The following is a 17,667-nucleotide window of genomic DNA, read 5'->3' as shown; positions in this document are numbered from 1 at the left end:
TATATGTGATGACATGGATAGCTATTTCTAAGATAATAAGATATATTATGGTAACCATTATTGATTTTCTACTATCTTTTCTTGAAGTCCTATAGTGCTTTCACTGTTTTGTTTTGATTGGATCTACTCTATTTTATTTTGTTTGGCTTTATTACCTTAAAAATAAAAATTAAAAAATCTTTATAAAAAAATTCTGCAAGTTGTGTGAAAACATCAACTTTATCAAAAACATGTTCATAAGTCTCTCAAAATATATATCTTGATATATAATATGCAATTAAAAATATCTTTTGTTACACGGAATATAAAGTATACACATCAAAAATTTAAAACAAAGGTAATGGGAAAAGCTAACAATTTACAAATAGCATTAACAACATTTTTTTAGTGGCTATGCCTCCCAATTGTATACATGCTGCTGAAGAGAGCAATATATCTCCCAATTTAAAGGCTAAACAAAAACTTTGTAAATACTAATTCTACTGGAAAATAAAAAGCACATTTAAATTCACTATGCTTAATTATAAAACACATCTATTAAGCTCAAAGACACACAGAATACCTAATTATGTCAACTCAGTATTTTACATTGAACACTGCAAATATATAATCCAGATATTTATAAATATCTATAAAATATCCAGTATGTATTTACTGGAAATTTTATGGAGAAATATTGACATCAAGACTTTTTTCACAGCATTTTCAAAATAGACTTCCACATATAAAATTACTTCCCAGTGAGACTTCTGTCATGTAGTTTTTTTTTTTTTTCCTGAGACAGGTCTTAGTATATATAAAAGCTAGCCTCAAACTTAACTATGCATTCCAGATCAGCTCTGTAATGTATCTGATAATATATGTGTGTACATTCCCATACTGCTTACATAATATGGTTTCTCTCCTTTGTGAGGTCTTTATAGCTTTGGCAAATACCATGAATGCTGAAAGTTTTCCTGTATTGTTTAAATATACAGAATTAATGCCAAGTGTGAGTTTTTCCATGTATCTTATAGGAACCTTGTGTACTAAAAGCTTTTACACATTACTTAAATACATAGGGCTTCTTCCCAGTATAAATTCTTTCATATATTTTACAATAATGTTGTGTACTAAAAAAAAAAATATTGTGTACTAAAAGCTTTTCACACTGCATACGTACAAGGTTTTTCCCTTTTGTGAATTCTTTCATTTATTTTACATGAAAGTACTAAAAGCTTTCCCACACTACTTCCATACATAGGTTTTCTCCCAGTGTGAAATTTGTCCTGTATTGTACAAACAATACTCTTGTTTACTAGAACCTTTCTCACATTGCTTACACACATAAGGTTTCTCTCATGTGGATTTTTTCATGAAATTTACAATAACCCTGTGTACTAAAAGCTTTCCCGCATTGCTTACATACATAGGGTTTCTCCCCAGTGTGAATTCTTTCATGTATTTTACACTGACCTTGGGTACTAAAAGCTTTCCCACATTGCTTACATACATAGGGTTTCTCCCCAGTGTGAGTTCTTTCATGTATTTTACAATGATCGTGTCTTCTAAAAGCCTTCCCACACGGCTTACATGTATAAGGTTTTTCTGCAGTGTGAATTCTTTGATGTTTTTGACAATCACTATTTGTGCTAAAAGCTTTTCTGCATTGCTTACATACGTAAGGTTTCTCCCCAGTGTGAATTCTTTCATGTATTTTACAATACTGTTGTGTACTAAAAGCTTTCCCACATTGCTTACATACATAGGGTTTCTCCCCAGTGTGAGTTTTTTCATGTGTTTTGTAATTATCGTGCCTTCTAAAAGCCTTCCCACACTGCTTACATGTATAAGGTTTTTCCCCAGAGTGAATTCTTTCATGTTTTTGACAGTCACTATGTGTATTAAAAGCTTTTCCACACTGCTTACATACATAAGGTTTCTCCCCAGTGTGAATTCTTTCATGTGTTTTACAATGACCTTGTGTGCTAAAAGTTTTCCCACATTGCTTACATACATAAGAGTTCTCTCCACTGTGATTTCTTCCATGGATCTGAACATCACTGGGTGTGCTGAAGGCTTTCAAGTTTTCCTTATATATAAAGATCTTCTCTCTAAGGCGAGTTCTCTCACTAAAATTAAGGTTGGAGTTCCCACACTGATCATATTCATAGGGTTTCTCTCCAGTCTTTGTTCTTGCGTCCTTCTGAAAGAAGTGGAAATCACTGCAGGTTCTTCCATGTCCATTACACTTACACAGTTTCTCTTTTGATCCCAAATACTCATATGTCTTCACTCCAGTGTGAGCTATGGTGGCCATATTTAGGGGGTAGCATTTCTCTACCACTTCATTTCTGAAAAAGAAAAAGAAACAGTCAAATAGGCTTCCATATGAATGTTTTACCACAAATTCTGGCTTGATTTCTCCTAAAAATTATGACAATTAACTGAAAGCCCTGGAGGATACCTTCAAAACAGCCATTCCCAAAAGTGGTAGTCATTTAGGAATTTTTAAATTGGTATATTTTGCAATATAGAAGGCTTGGTTTCATTTTGGGCAATTGATTTACATGTGTATCACATATTGATCATTTTCATAGTTTTTCTCTCATCACTCTCCCCTTTCTCTCCTTACCATTTGTCTTCCTTATCTCCAAAAAGTCAGACTTTCCTTTTTTAATTGCTTCTCATTTATTTCACACCCTGCCTTTGGTTTCTCATATAAGAGAAAGCATGCGACTTTTCACATTCAGTGTCTGACTTATTTTTTCACAGTATAGGATGAAGGCCCACCCATTTCTCATGGCAAATGACATGACTATCATTCATCTTTGTGGCTGATAGCATAATTTTTTTTTAGTGTTGGGGGTTAAACACAGGTCTTAGTACTGAATTACATCTCCAGCTTTTTTTATTTTGAGAGAGACTCGCAGTAATTAAGTTGCTCAGGCTGATTTTCAACTTGCCATACTGCTGAATCAGCTTATCAGAGTGCTAGGAATGAATTACCATGCTGAGCCTATCAAAATTTTTCTTTATCCATTTATCCAATGATGGACATCGAGGCTGATTCCAAGGCTTAGCTGTTATAAATTGTCCTGATTTGAGTATGCATATGCATGTATCAGTATAATATGATAATGTGGGAGACAACTCCAGTGACTCCCTTTGAATACAAAACAGTGACTTTGATTATTTGGAGACTCCTTTCCTTATACTGATATGTAAAAAGCTGGTTAGGGTATTTCCTTCTCTCTTCAATTGGCTCTAAGCATAGCAAATAAGCTAGCTGAGGTGCTAATATGCAATCTCTATGGCCTACAGACAGTCCTGTTTCCTCACATAGTGTTCTCCGTGTACAGGATTGAGCACGCCAGATGTTAGAGCCAATAGCTCTGGGAATGTCAACTGGGTACACGCCTCAAGATAAGAGGCTATGACTCCCCAGGGCACAAGAATTTGCATATCAGAAACCAAAGCAATAGCCCCCAAAACAATTTCACTGCTACCCCAATTGGATTAGGTAAATTGATCCTTCTGCATATCTTTATCTCTGTAATTTACAGAAATGCCAATCTTGTACCTGGCCAGCCAGCTCAAATTACATAATTCCTGCCATCCTCACTATCACTCATCCCTGAGCCACCTCCTTTCTTCAAAAGATAATAAAGTCTGGGAGAAGTTTAGGATCAGGGTCTTTGTCCGCATGTCCTCACGAGGATGACTTAGGACCCCTTGGCTGCCCTTAACTTGGAATATGTCTTGGTGTTTTTACTCTTGCTGTGGGTTGCCATGGTGGTGGTAGATTAAAATTATCTTGCTAGGATTACAATGACATCTCAATGGGATTATAAATACAACTTCTTGGATTGTGAGGAAAACTAAAAAAAGGATTACAATTCTTAGATGACTGAACTTGATACTTGGGTTTACAACATGATAATTTTAATTCTTTTGAGGTTATACACAAGGGAGGTATTCCTGGACCAAATGGAACATCTATTTTTACTTTTTGACATCTTTTTACTGATTGCCATAGTGACTATACTTAACATTTCCACCAAAAATGTTGGAGGGTGCCTTCAAAGAATTTTAAAACATGAATGAACTCAGTTTCTCTGGATGGCTTGAAACACTTGTTATTACAACATTAGCATTCATTTGTACTTTGAATACTGCTTCAAGGTTAGCAATTTTTTAGATACTGAATTTCTCATATATAAGTAGCTATAATAGATACATCTATACCTAAATAGATATCCTGAAGATGTGTTTCTGTCAAAACTCAAAATTCATTTTTTAAAAATATACACCTATATACAACACCTAAATGCAATTTTATATACTTTCATGAAGGTGACCATGAAGGAACTTTTTGTTTCTGAGACAGGGTCTTGCTATGCAGTCCACTTTGTAGCCCACACTGGTCTTGAACTTGCGATGATCCTCCTGCTTTATCCTCCCCAGACTTGGGATTGGGGGCACACACTCCCAGGCCCAGCGAAAGAGCATATTCTTTGTACTTATGTCACAGTGTCACTTGTTGCATGATATCAGTACTCAGTTTTCTATATTGGAGTATTTCCATATTCAGTCCTCAGATTACACATATTAAAACTGTGTACATCATTGGAGAATATTTGTGAGGTTAAATAAATTTGAACATGGCCACATTTCTCTGGTTGTGATATCTATGTTCACACACTGACTCTTGAGGAACTTTCTTTTTTCTGAGTGCAAATTACCTTAGATTTCTCCAGTTATTTTTGTACTCTTCAACTTGCTTGTTATCCCAGGTTCTACCTGAATTGTAGACAGAAATATAAGGAGACCCTATATTATTGCATAAAAATGAACAAGTTTCAAGGGGTAGGGATACAGCTCAGTGACAGATTGCCTGCCTGGCAAGGGCAAAGTCCTGAGTTTGACTCCCAGTATTGCCCATCCTCCAAAAATAGATTCGTTAGATTCATGACATAGTATAACCAGGCCTGTGACATTCTTCAAAATATTTTCACATTCTACCTAATGAAGCTGCACTGATGAACAGCTATGTTCTGTGACTGTATCAATGATACAGTGATGTCATCCTTACCTATAACAGCCATGCTTCTAAAAGTTTCCCTCATCACATCTCTGTAGAGCTGCTTTTGGGTTGAATTCAGCAAAGCCCACTCTTCCTTGGTGAAGTTCACAGTCACATCCTGCAAGGTCAGTGGCTCCTAAATAATGACACATAGGTTTCTTGAAGGAAGGTTCAGACTCACAGGCTCTTCTCATTAAAAATTGATTTGAACGACAAATTTGATGGTGCATATCTGTAATCCCAGCACTCAAAGAGGCTGAGGTAGAAGTGCCTTGAGTTTGAGACTAGTGTGGGCTACACAGGGAGCTCAAGGCTAGTCTGAACTGTCTCACAAAAAAAAATTAAACAAAAACCTGTATCCTTCAAATACAAACTTCATGGGTTTGTCATCAAATGCATGCGTATGCATACTTTTTCAAAAAGCAATTCTGATACTGGATTGCCACTCATTGCTAAAGCAACAGCAGAACAGGAGCACTGGTTCTTCTGCGGGGCCACTGCAAGGGTCCCTGAGCACTGCTCTATGGCAGGCCCCACAGACCCCGAGGCAGTGAGTATCTGATGGATGTTTGGAAAGACAGTAGGCAATCTCTCTTTGAAATCTTATTATTTGTGGCAGTGAGTCTTCTTTCCCGGTTACACTTAGAAACTTGAATTTGGTTTCATAAAAAAAGTTGAACATCAAATAAGATTTATGAGTAGTAATTAAAATGCTAATGGAAAAAGTTTTATTTGGAACAAGTCTATGAGCATAGAAAATAGGGAAAAGGTGGTATTTTACCTCACAGTTCAGTGTCACACAATAGTCACCTTGCATTCAGAAGTTAGAAACTCTAGGGGTTATGGGAGAGCAATAAGGGAAAGAGATGAATAAAATATATTATGTGCATTGAAAATCCAATAATCAAAAAGTAATTATGCACAAAAGGAAAATTGCAGCCAGGTGTGGTGGTACATGTGTGTAATCACAGCACTCAGAAAGCCAGTGCAGATCACCATGGAATTAGAGTACTCCGCTGGCTGAACAGTAAATTCAAGGATAGTTTGAAATACAAAGTGAGATCTAGCCTCCAATGGCACCCCAAAACGGTAACTTAAAAAAACTGTCAGAAATGGCACCTTTGATTTGTTAAAAAAATTTATAGCAGTACTATATGATAAAAATTTAACATCTTGGGGCCAGGGATATAGCTCAGCAGCAGCACAAGTGGCTGCCTGGCAAGTGCAAGTTCCTGACTTCAATTCCTGGTACCTCTTACCCCCAGTGTGTTCCCCCCACATTAACATCTTCAATACCTTTTAAGCAATACTTTTTAAGCTAGACTACCTAACATACATAAAAAGTATCCAAATTCCATCTTTCATAAGACTATTATTACTAGATAGAATGACAATTAGCTCTCAAGAAAGTCTTCAATGTTTCTGCACATATACAGAATATTGATTCACTGATAGACTTGCTGCTGTATGCCTCTGGAGGAAATCACAGTCAGTTTTAACTACATTCAGGGAGTAATAGGTACATACCTGTACACCCAGATTGTATACTCTTCCATGGAAGATAATTGAATTACATACTGAGATAGGAAAGATAAACTTGAATGCCTTGAGAATTCATTGTGAAAAACTTTTAGATGTGAAAAAAGTGTTTCCAGCCAGTGTGGTGGCTCACGCCTGTAATCCCAGCACTCAGGAGGCTGAGGTGGGAGGATCGTTGTGAGTTCGAGACCACCCTGGGCTACAAAGTGAGCTCAAGGCCAGCCTGAACTGCATAGCGAGACCCCGTCTCAAAAAAAGACAAAAAAAAAAAAAAAAAAAAAAAAGTGTTTCCTCAGAAGACAATCAACTAATAGTCAGAATTTGAAGAACTGAAATATATCAAAATCATGGGAAATACTGAAGACAAGAAGAAAATATTTGCTGTTTACACAGTACAAAAATTTTGTAGCAGGAGTAAAAATCAATGAATACAAATTTGAAAAAATGACTGTTAACATATATAACCCAAGAGAAAACACCAAATAGAAAACAAGAACCAAATCTTTTTAGAGAAAATCATTAAAGAAAAATGAAAGACTGGAAGAACACAATAAGGAAGCAGACTTATTGCAACATGGACAATAAATTTATATACACTCACTGTTTTCTTTTGAGTTTACCAAAATCTGCAGACCACTGACTCCTTTCCACTGCTTAGAGAGAATATGTGTTATTATTCCTAGAGATATGTGTGAGTCTTTTCAAGAACTTGAAAAATTCCAAACCACATGGCAGCAGAATGGATGAGAAAGCACTTTGCCCTCGATTCACATACCAGGACTTGTGAACAACAGTGAGATGGAAAAGCAACAAGAACAAAAACTCCGTGAAAATATTTCTCTGGTCAATTTCTAGAATTATCATTTACTGAAAATTCCAAGGGTGGAAACTGAAAGAATACAATTTAGAAAAAGTCACAATGGTAAATTAGGAAGAGTCCCCAAAGTGGGAGAGTGGCCATCCATAGGCCAACAGAGGTTGAGTGAGGTAGATTTTAGTCACTCGCATCCTCTCAGCCAGAGCCTGAGGCCCAGTGATGAGTTTCCAAATAGTCCCAGGGTGTCATATAACCCTGCAAAATTGCAATTTAGAGTTCATGGCCTCAGTTCACAGATTTTTCCTTAGAATTTAACCAATAATTGCTCTCAGGAATCCTGCAACTTGGCAGAAACCACAGATATCGTCCGCAACTGTCTTTTGGTGGGAGGTTTGCAGGCAGCCAGTCCAAGAGCATTATTTAGTTCTTGCTGCTGAGTGGCTGTTGCCTTGCAACCCATCTCGGGCAGATACAGCAGGATTTCCGCATCATAAATGGGTGCTCTACCACATGTAGTGGTCTGTAGTATCCTCGGCTTTGTTCTTAAAGCCCTCAGTACCCTAGGATGCCACCCAAATGCCCCGCACCTGACAACACTATTATTTATTTATTTATTGGTACTAGGAATTGAATTCAGGATCTCACATTTGCCAGGCAGGTGCTGTACCACTGAGCTAAATCTCTGGTCCCTAACACTTTATTAATTGAGTATTTTATTAAATTATACAATTGTGTGAAACATTGCACATTTAGGACTTGAAATACAAAATTAAGCACTTATAGGCATTTTTCTGAACTGTATGGCACATCTGAACTGTATGGTTTGTCAAAATTTGTGAATGCTCTCGGAATATAACACACAGACACAGAAATAGTGCTGAATTATCCACTTACACAGTAGTGTAGCAGTTCACATGGCTTGGGGAAATATGAGACATAAGGAGGCTAGGTTACTTTAGGAGCTAAATAAAATACTCTAAAGGAACTTGGTTTAAAATATACTTTTTAAAGTGAATAAATCAGGAAGTAAGCAAAGGTGGCATAAAAGGCAATTTTTATTTAAAGAATATACAAAGACTGTAGAGAACTATTTGTAGCGCAGCTAATACTAACACATGTAGGAAGAAAGGCAGGAAAGAGGGAGAGTTTGAGAAGGAGCCAATGAAAAAAGAAGAGGCATGAGAGCCACAAATGGAAGCAAGGAGCTATAAAGGGGAAAAAGGGAAGGGACAGAGGAAGGAAACAAAGCAGAGATGGGAAGGGGAAATAAAAAGAAAAAGCAACGCGGTAGGCAGGGAGAATGAGCAGTAAAGAAGACAGATGGAGAGAAGAAAAGGAAGAAACTCGGAGGTCAGCGTGCATCTGTTTACACCCAGCGCCTCCGCACCAGGTGAGAGTGCGAGGACAGGACTTCCTGTTGTCTTGTCCCTCGGAACAGAAGTGGCAGAACTGTTGAACTTCTGTGTCAGACCCTGCAGAGTGTCCTCAGAGATACTTTAGAATCTGGGCTGGAAATAACTGCCCTAGGAAAGGCCAGAGCTGGCCCAACACCGTGAGGTTACGGCGATCTGCCATCCCTCAGCAGAGGAGGCCCTGAAGACAGCAGACAAAATGAAGTCAGAGAGAGGACAGCGAGGATACACATCTCATGTGATCACACACCTGACGAGTAGAATTTCTCCTCTGTACAGGGCACCCTCATGAAGGAAAATGGGGCAGAGAAAATCTTGGATAACATTAGACTCACCAAAGGCAACACAGAAATCTAGTATTGTCACCATAATTGCCATAACTGAACACATTCCTGGATAAAGCCATAAGTCAGACACTAGTGCAGAGGCCAATGTGCACACAGTAACACATATCCAGGCCAACAGACAGGCCCATAACAATGAACTGGAAGTGCATGTAGCAAATGGTAAAGAACAAGAACACCCGGTGAGTCCAGGACACACAAGTGATAAAGAAAAGGAGGCTCAACAGGCCCATTGATAACGACACTGAGCATAATGCTAGAGACAGGAAGAGAACTGGCTGGAGCTGCCACAGGAAAGCAAAGATTCCTCCCCTCTGCAAATAACCTGAGACAAGGGTCAATATTTCTCAACAAACATGGCTATTATATATGCTGAGATCCAAAACAGAATGAAAACACAATGTCGAAATTTAAGTTGTGACACAGACCAAATAGTAACTTTATGTTATTGGCCAACTTGTTGGGCATTACATTGTCTTTTTTCTCATCTATACTGTTTAATAGCCTTAACATTCACTGTAGTGAAAGCTAAAACTGAGACCATTATATTAAGTTCTTAAGCCAAAATTGAACAACTCACTGGGTTTTGGTAACAGTGCCAGAAAAGGCATCACTGGGAGCATTGCAAACAGACATGGGTGATCAGGGTGTAAACTTGTCACAGTGAGCATGTTCTAGGAAACATATTTGATTTAGGCATTGTTTCAATGATTACTGTAATGTATTTATTTTTAATCTATATATTTAGCATTCTTATCTTATTTCTATATATTTAGCAGATATCTTATTTCCTACTGAATTAAAAATGGAGATGGGAACAATGCTATGCACTTGAAAACTTAGCTCTTTGGGAGACTAAAGCAAGGGGATAACAATTTAAAGGTCAAAATAGCAATTTAGCAGGAGATTGTATTGGTATGAAACTAGCAGAAAAATTGCAAATATCTTACAAAATTTCCCTGAAATTCAAGTAGTAAATAGCACATCTTCATTCAGATAGAAATAGACCAACCTCAATCAATATACCTATGTAGATGGTTTTGGTGGCGAATTTACTACCTGTCAGAAACATTGTTAAAAACTGTTAGTTCTTATGTACTTTGCCATATTCGGATAATAGATATTAGATATACTTACACAGTGTATAAAACAAGAAATGATTTTCCCCAAATTAGAAATTCACAAAAATTCTGTAGGACACAAGAAATTTTCCTTCAATTATAAAGTATAAATATTATGTAAACTGTAATAGATAGCTACTACAAATAATAAAGCAGGAATAGCTTCACAGTTCCAATCTGTTTTCATTTCTCCCTGGAGAGATGGAATACTGGACCTCAGTCACACTTAACTATATTATCAGTTCACTCAAGTGGTTTTGACATGAAAATACATGCTTTTCATTATTTAGACAGGGTCTCATTCTGTAGTTCAGGCTGGTCTTGAACCTACTAGGTAACCCAAGCTGACTCTCAGACTTGTACTGATCCTCCTGCATCTTCGTCGCAAGTGCTGAGATTTCAAGTACGAGTTACCACGGCTAGCTGAAAAATACATTATGAAATAAAGTTCAAGCCAGGTGTGGTGGTGCACACCTGTAATCCCAGCACTCAGGTGGCTGAGGCAGGAGGATTGCAATGAGTTTAAGGCCAGCCTGGGGCCACAGAGTGAGCTCAAGACTAGCCTGAAATACAGTGACAGGCTGTCTCAAAAAACAAAAGAAAACAAAACAACAACAAAAGTTTCAATAGAAATTCATGAAATAAATTTACAAATACAGAGATTTAAGTAAGTATTCTAGGATATAATGTCAATGAATGGGAAATACCTACTTTCAGTTACATATATATCTTTTATGAAATATATTTAGCAAGATATTTGATCAAAAGCACAACAATTTATGAAACAGGGATCAATATATTAGAAAAGAAGCCCGGTGTATTGGTGCATGCCTGTAATCCCAGCACTTGGGAGGCTGAGGCAGGAGACTCACCACAAGCAAGGCCAGCTTGCACTCCATAGGGAGACCCTGTCTCAAAAAAACCAACCAACAAAATACATGAAAATGAGAACAAATATGAGGATAATGGAGGAGGAGCTCTGAGAAGGATCTCACTTCTGTGACTCATGCTGAAGATCAACTCTTGATCTTCATGTATTGGCCTCTTTTTGTTGGCAGTACAGATTATACCACTGCACCTTTGTAAAACGGGATATTATAAAGAAATTAAAAGTGTAACTTAATTTTAAGTTATTAAATTTTAGATGGTGGAAAAATTTTCAGGAATGTATGAAGTTATAAATTAGGCAGACTGTGGAGAATAAAATAAATTGGATCTCATGGCAGTAACCTGCTTGAGTTCAGCTGAGAACCTAGAGCCCAGGACAATGCCTCATGCGGGTCTATTTCACTGACCTGTGCTGGGAAGGCCCGAATGTTAGTGGTGGAAGCTAGAAAGACTGTGCTAGCAGGATGAAGGATCTGTGCCAGTAGGTTGAGGGTTTTGTAGTGAGGCCAAGAAGCAATGCTCAAAATAAGGACCAGATCTCCCCTGAAAAGTACCACAGCCATTCTCAGCAACAATGAGGTTCCAAGCTCCTCCAACAATGTGAACAGCCGAGTACATATCAAGAATCCAGTGTGACAGGTTCTCCAACAGCACTCATCTTCCCCTTTGGAGTCAGGGAGTGATGCTCATAGTAAGGACCAAAACTCCCTCAAAGTGAACCGCACCATTCTCAACAAGGTTTGAACTCCTCCGATGATAACAGCAGAGTTCATATCAGAGGAGCCAGCATAACAAGCTCCTCCAGGAGCACCAACGGCTCCAAACAACAGCAACACTTAGGAGGACCCACAACACTCTCTTCCTCGCCAGGTCTCCTTTGTATGCTGGCAACAGTCCTCAGCAGGGCATCCACACTCAGCACCATGCTGATTCAGTTCAGCTAGTGTTTAAGGTGTTTAAGTTGACCTCTAGTAACCAATTCACTACACCAGTAAAAGAAATTCTAAATTTAACAAGCATCTATTGAAACTACTTCTGAAAAACAAGACAGTGTTACACTTATCAAACCTTCAATTAAAAAGTAAGGCTGGGGATATAGCTTGGTGGCACAGCACCTGTTTGGCAAGCACAAGGTCCTGAATTTGATTCTTAGTACCAAAAAAAAAGTAGAGGAGAGTTAACCCTTTCCCACTACCTGGCATATGCTATACAGTTAGTCACTTAAACTGGAACTCAACCAACGTGTAGAGTCACAAAATGTATAAAAAATACCAAGAAATACATTTGCTTTAACCAAACTGAGATTTGATAAAGCTGACAGTATAAGTATAAAATGTGATTCATCACTCCTTTATGGTGGTAAATTGCTCATTTTATATGCAAAGTATATCTGATTTTTGCATCACAAACACTGAAATGTGCACTTTAGGTAGATTTAAAAATTATATAAAATGTCAAAATAAAATATGGAAAAAAGCACTACTGAAGAAAATCTAGGCCAAGTATGGCGTTGCACACCTACAATCCCAACATTCAGGGGCTGAGGCAGGTGGACTGCCATGAGGTCGAGGCCAGGCTGAAGTATAGTGAGATCCTGTCTCCCAAAATTGATATAACACAAAAGCCAGGAGTGAAGAAATCTTCAGAAAGAAAATTTCAAAACCACAAATGTTACAGTGATTTTGAATATACAAAAACCAACACGATTTCTGCTCAGAAAAGGAAAATACTTCATAAAATTAACATGTAGCTGGGATAGTTAAGAGAAGGAATGTTGATTCTCTTCAAGTGACAAAGAATACCTAGAACAAAACCAAGATTTTATCAAAATAATTCTGCATCACAAATATGAGGATAGGGGCTGGGGATTTAGCTCTGCGGCATAAGCACCTGCCTTGGAAGCAGGCGGTCGTGAGTTCAATCCCCGGTACCGATAAAAAAAAAAAAAATGAGGATATAAGCATGGAAGGGCTTACATAGGAAATGAAAAAAGTGTATAAGATGGATACATAAGAGAAGACTGTGAAAAGATATAATTAAATTTCTCTATAAATCCATGAAACATTGAATTAGAAAAAGCCTAATACGGGTTGGCCATTAGAAGTAGGACCTATTGCCCCCTGGTGGTGACAGTGTGGATAGCATACATTAAGATTTAAATGGAAGCTCTGAGTATCTATGGCATTTTCTCAAATCTGCTTCTAGGGCAGCAAAAGAATGCGCTTCGTGGCATTTACACCAGTGACAGACCTAGACAAACCTGCTTTCCCTTGACTGTGGAAAGCCAACGAAGATGTTCTGGAGACAAACAGTGGAGACCCTCTCAGGAGATATATGTACAGAAATGTGAATAAATCTGGAAAATAATATTAAACGAAACAAGTAAAATACAGGATAAACTCTCTAACATACTCTCACTTCGGTACACTATTATATGTACATGAGATATACAGCTCAGGGGTACAGCACACGTACAATACTTACCAGTCCTAGGGTCTATAGCCATAATAAATACTGTACCTGAAGCTATGGTGTATAACAGAACCGATGAATCTGCTCACAAGTGCGGAAAGAAGATATACCTGTAACAGAGTTGTGACACTGAGCACTAGCTCATTATTCTTTTAAGGGCTGTCCTGTATGTTATGTGACATCAATCAACATCCCTGACCTCTACCTGTGCTCTAAATCTTGCTGATGCTCTACATTATGATTATAACAAAAAAAAAGTTGAGACACATTCATATGTTTTCTGATGTGATAATCACCAGTGACCAAAAGCTACCAACTTAGCAGGTGCAGCATGAACATCTAAGCTCCTGAATGACAAGGTACCCAGAATGGGCAAATGAAGACCTCAAGAGCTGCCAACATTCTCTGCACCTCAAACCCAAGCAGAACGAATGACACTACCCAAATAATCGGATCTTACACACTCTCTCCTTGTCTCTGCCACCTGCACTACTTTGCAGACGTCACTAATGTAAAAAGCCTGACCTCAATCCAGTGCTTGATGTTCTATGATGACATCACTGGGAGACTCAGAGGACAGACGAAGGGGCGCCTCAAACTGAAACTCTGTGCCTTATCTCAACTGTGTCTCTCTCCACAAGTCATTTCCATGGGTTTCTTCAGGATGTCAACATGGAAGTTCTGTTCTCAGAGTTTGGGGAACCCAGGAGACACTTTGGGGTATTTTGGGGAATGCAGTCTCTTGTCACTTATGGGACACATAACAGAGGCTCATGGTTACCTTTTTCCCTAGAGAGACTAAACCAGTACCAGGGGAAAGGGTCTTGGATGCCACAATGCTAGGCAGACCTCCCTTTGGCCCATTAAGGTGATGGAAATGGAAGGGGGTTATAGGAATAAAGAACCCAGTACCGAAGGCAGAGGCTGATGCAAGATAAAGCAGCTAGAAGTATTTCCAGAATCAGCATAAATTAGAACTAGAAATGGAGTGTTTTCTCTTTAGCTTTGCATGTGGTTGGTGTCTTGCATTCAAACGGTTCCACCAGTGTCTTCATTGAAAAGGTCAATACAATACCCTTGTCCTGGTAACGTAACCCAAAGTACGACTACACTGGGGGACTGTAAAACAACAACAACAAAGTCAGAGCAACGCAAGCAAATACACAGATAAGCCAAAAAAATTCCCCAAGTAATCTTCCCTTTGCAAAATAGTCCTCATACTATCTTCTGGTTGAGCTGGTCTGGAGAAACATTAATACAGCATTCCAAACAGGATACAATCTGATGAATGTCATGTTCTATGAAAGTCTTTTGAAGAGTTGAAAGAATGAATCTATGACTGCTACTTGAATTTGAAAGTGAAAAAACCATAACTGACCCAAAGGAAGTTCACACAATCCTTCCATTACTGTCCCCGAAGAACAATCTGACAACAACCTGAAGGAGTTCACAGTTGTTGCTGATTTCACCTTCCTCCAACAAGTACCTGTTCTTCCATGTCCTTTTCACTCTCCTTTGCTCCTATTCTTTTCTTTTAAAGAGAAAAAAAAAACCCAGAAAAAAAGGGTAGAAATAATACAGAATTTCAGAAAAACAAACAGTAAGAAATCACTAGTTGATAAGTTATATATTGTCATCTTAGAAATAGTTGTTCAAGTTACAAAATTAAAGCATACAAAGTGATATTCAAATAATGACACTGCAAACAGTTCTGCTCAATGATCCAACAAAAAGTTAGTAATATGGTTATCAGTCCTACACACTTGTTTTTTATCTTAAAGAGGGTCAGATTAAACATGTCAAAACAGAACAAAACAGTTCATAGGGAAACAATTTAAAGAAACAGATTTCAAAGCAAGTCCACATGCTCCTCCCTATTCAAAAAACTATTCATTCCTGTTCCTTCACGCACCTGTGGACCCTAACTATGGGAATTTATCTCTACTTCGATGCTGGCTTCACAGGAAGCCCATTTCAATCAACATCTCAAATTCAAAACAATGTGTAGGCGCAGTCCAAGAACTGTAGCAAGTATTTCAGAAACAAAAGCCCCCGTTTCCTTTCCACTACTACTAGCATCACTCACATGACCATGTAGAGAGCCTAATTAAGTTTCTCAACTTGGATTTAATAGGCAGCTCTTTCAGAGAGGTTCCTTAGCAAGAACCCCTTCCCCTCCTTTGGTAATAATTCACCTCTTCCCCCTTGTCCTAAGCATTCTATACTCTCTGGAAGGTCACATTTAAATAGCCTAATGCAAAAAATGTTTTACTGAGTTACCTTATGCATAAGGCACCTAGTAAGGGAAAACAGCCTGAGACAGTTGGAAAATAAGCCATATTGATTAGCGTTATAATAACAGTTATCTACAGCCAGGGAACCAAGAATCTACTCCTTCAGTTCCACCTGGAAAGCAGCCCCTTCCCTACTACAGGGAGTTGCAGCCACTCTGCTAAACTCCTGATTTTCCAGGAATTTAAAGTGCAAAATAACCTGCATTTCTGTGTAATTCCAGATTTCTATAAAACTTACATGGTAAAAAGGATGTAAGAGTATAAGTTCCAATGGGTCAGTTAAAAAATACATGTTGCCATTAAACAATTGAGCAGTTCCTGTGCTCATTATCTGTAATATGCTCTGGATTCAGCAGCCACATGGCACCTACTCAGGATGCATCCAAGGAGTCAGTGAGCTACACTTATTTCCAAAAAAATTCTCCTAACATCCTGTTTTTGGTTCATGACCTCATTCCACAATGTGGGGAGAACACGAGCCTTATTTTATTGTATCATTGAGAGCAGGATTTCACTACCTGCTTAGTAAACAGTGCCCCTAAGTCACATCATCTGCAATTTTAACATTTTTCGTTTGGATTTTTGTAGCACTTATCAACACCTATTATAACTTTGACAATACGGAGAAATTTTGAAAATTTAGGAATTCATTGGGCGAGAGAGGAGTTATGGTATGAGACCCTGCATCACAGACATTTGAAAAGTCAGATCCTCTACATCTGCTACTAAAATGAATGAGACCAGGAACATAGCACATCCAGCTGCACCCAGCTCCAACCCATACCTGAATCAGGGTCTTTCCAAACCCCCGCCCATGGGTCTCCCCGCACTGCTGTAGATGAGGCAGCGCCTGGGGCCACGCAAGATGGCATTGTGGGGCAGGAATGTCACAGTGGGGACTGGATACAGGGAACCCAGAACCAACCCTGACCCAGTAGAGGAAAAAGGGACAAAAACACCGAACATCAGGAGAACCTCAGGATCTGGAGCTAAGCAGGGAGGCTATGGTTCCCCACAGCTGGTTTTGGCCACTTTCTTCCAGACCTAGTCCCGATTCCATCCCATCTCCGGCTTCTGGCCTATAACATCACCATTGCGCGGCTTCAGGGTGTCCCACAATCCTTCCCAGGCAGCGTGCAGCCAGTGGAAGTCAAAAAAGGTGTCCCAGCAAGGTGAGCGCAGCTCACAGCTGCTTGCTCCGCACTGGCACTGGAGCGCCTCGACACCGGAAGACCCCCTCCTACATTGGCCCACCTGATTGGACAATTCAGGCAGCCCGCCTCTTCATCGCTGATTGGCTCCTGACCCATTGCCCTCCCTCTGAGCCCGGAGTGAGTAGAGAAGTAAACTCCTGTTGTACGCATGGGTAGAGCTCAGTGATAGGTTGCAACCCAGGAACTTCTGGGCAAGTCTGTTTCCCACGATGACAACCTCACCTCGCCTAATAATAATTGTATGTAAGCAATTTACTCCTGGCTTTCCAGACTACCTCTGTTTTCTTAATGGACTTAGTGTGCCGTTCCTGAAAATGGGGTTGTGTGCTAAGAAGGTTCCAAGGTCAGTGTCCTATGGAAGAATTAATCCCTTGATGCAGGAAAATATCACGGGTACAGGCCAGGGCAAGATAAAATGGAATGGATGGAGAGCTGGGTGTTTGACAGGTCATTGTTTGGGATTGAGCCTGCAAGTTCACAGACAAGGTTTTTACACTGCCA

The 17,667-nt window shown here is 39.0% G+C and overlaps 1 protein-coding gene across 15 annotated transcripts; it reads right to left on the bottom strand.

Annotated features, from left to right (window-relative positions):
* Positions 1–200: 200 nt before the first annotated feature.
* On the bottom strand, positions 201–17,183 carry LOC100733348 (zinc finger protein 709-like). Of its 15 annotated transcripts, none has more exons than XM_063260935.1 (6): positions 14,571–17,173; positions 13,707–13,768; positions 5,847–13,542; positions 5,075–5,201; positions 4,725–4,782; positions 201–2,333 (listed from the first exon to the last, which is right to left on the bottom strand). In XM_063260935.1, exons 3-6 carry the CDS (start codon positions 5,880–5,882, stop codon positions 1,319–1,321), a joined length of 1,236 nt encoding a protein of 411 aa, XP_063117005.1. In that variant the 5' UTR covers positions 5,883–13,542; positions 13,707–13,768; positions 14,571–17,173; the 3' UTR covers positions 201–1,318. The 15 variants fall into 15 exon arrangements, with proteins under 15 accessions (XP_063117005.1, XP_063117007.1, XP_063117004.1 ...); XM_063260937.1 differs by having other exon boundaries at positions 17,044–17,173; XM_063260934.1 differs by having other exon boundaries at positions 13,707–17,173.
* Positions 17,184–17,667: the final 484 nt, after the last annotated feature.

The sequence above is a fragment of the Cavia porcellus genome, unplaced genomic scaffold (genome assembly GCF_034190915.1).
Source record: "Cavia porcellus strain 051 isolate PalLab524CR breed Dunkin Hartley unplaced genomic scaffold, mCavPor4.1 scaffold_14, whole genome shotgun sequence".
Taxonomy (NCBI): domain Eukaryota; kingdom Metazoa; phylum Chordata; class Mammalia; order Rodentia; family Caviidae; genus Cavia; species Cavia porcellus.
This window is presented reverse-complemented; position numbering and strand designations above follow the sequence as displayed.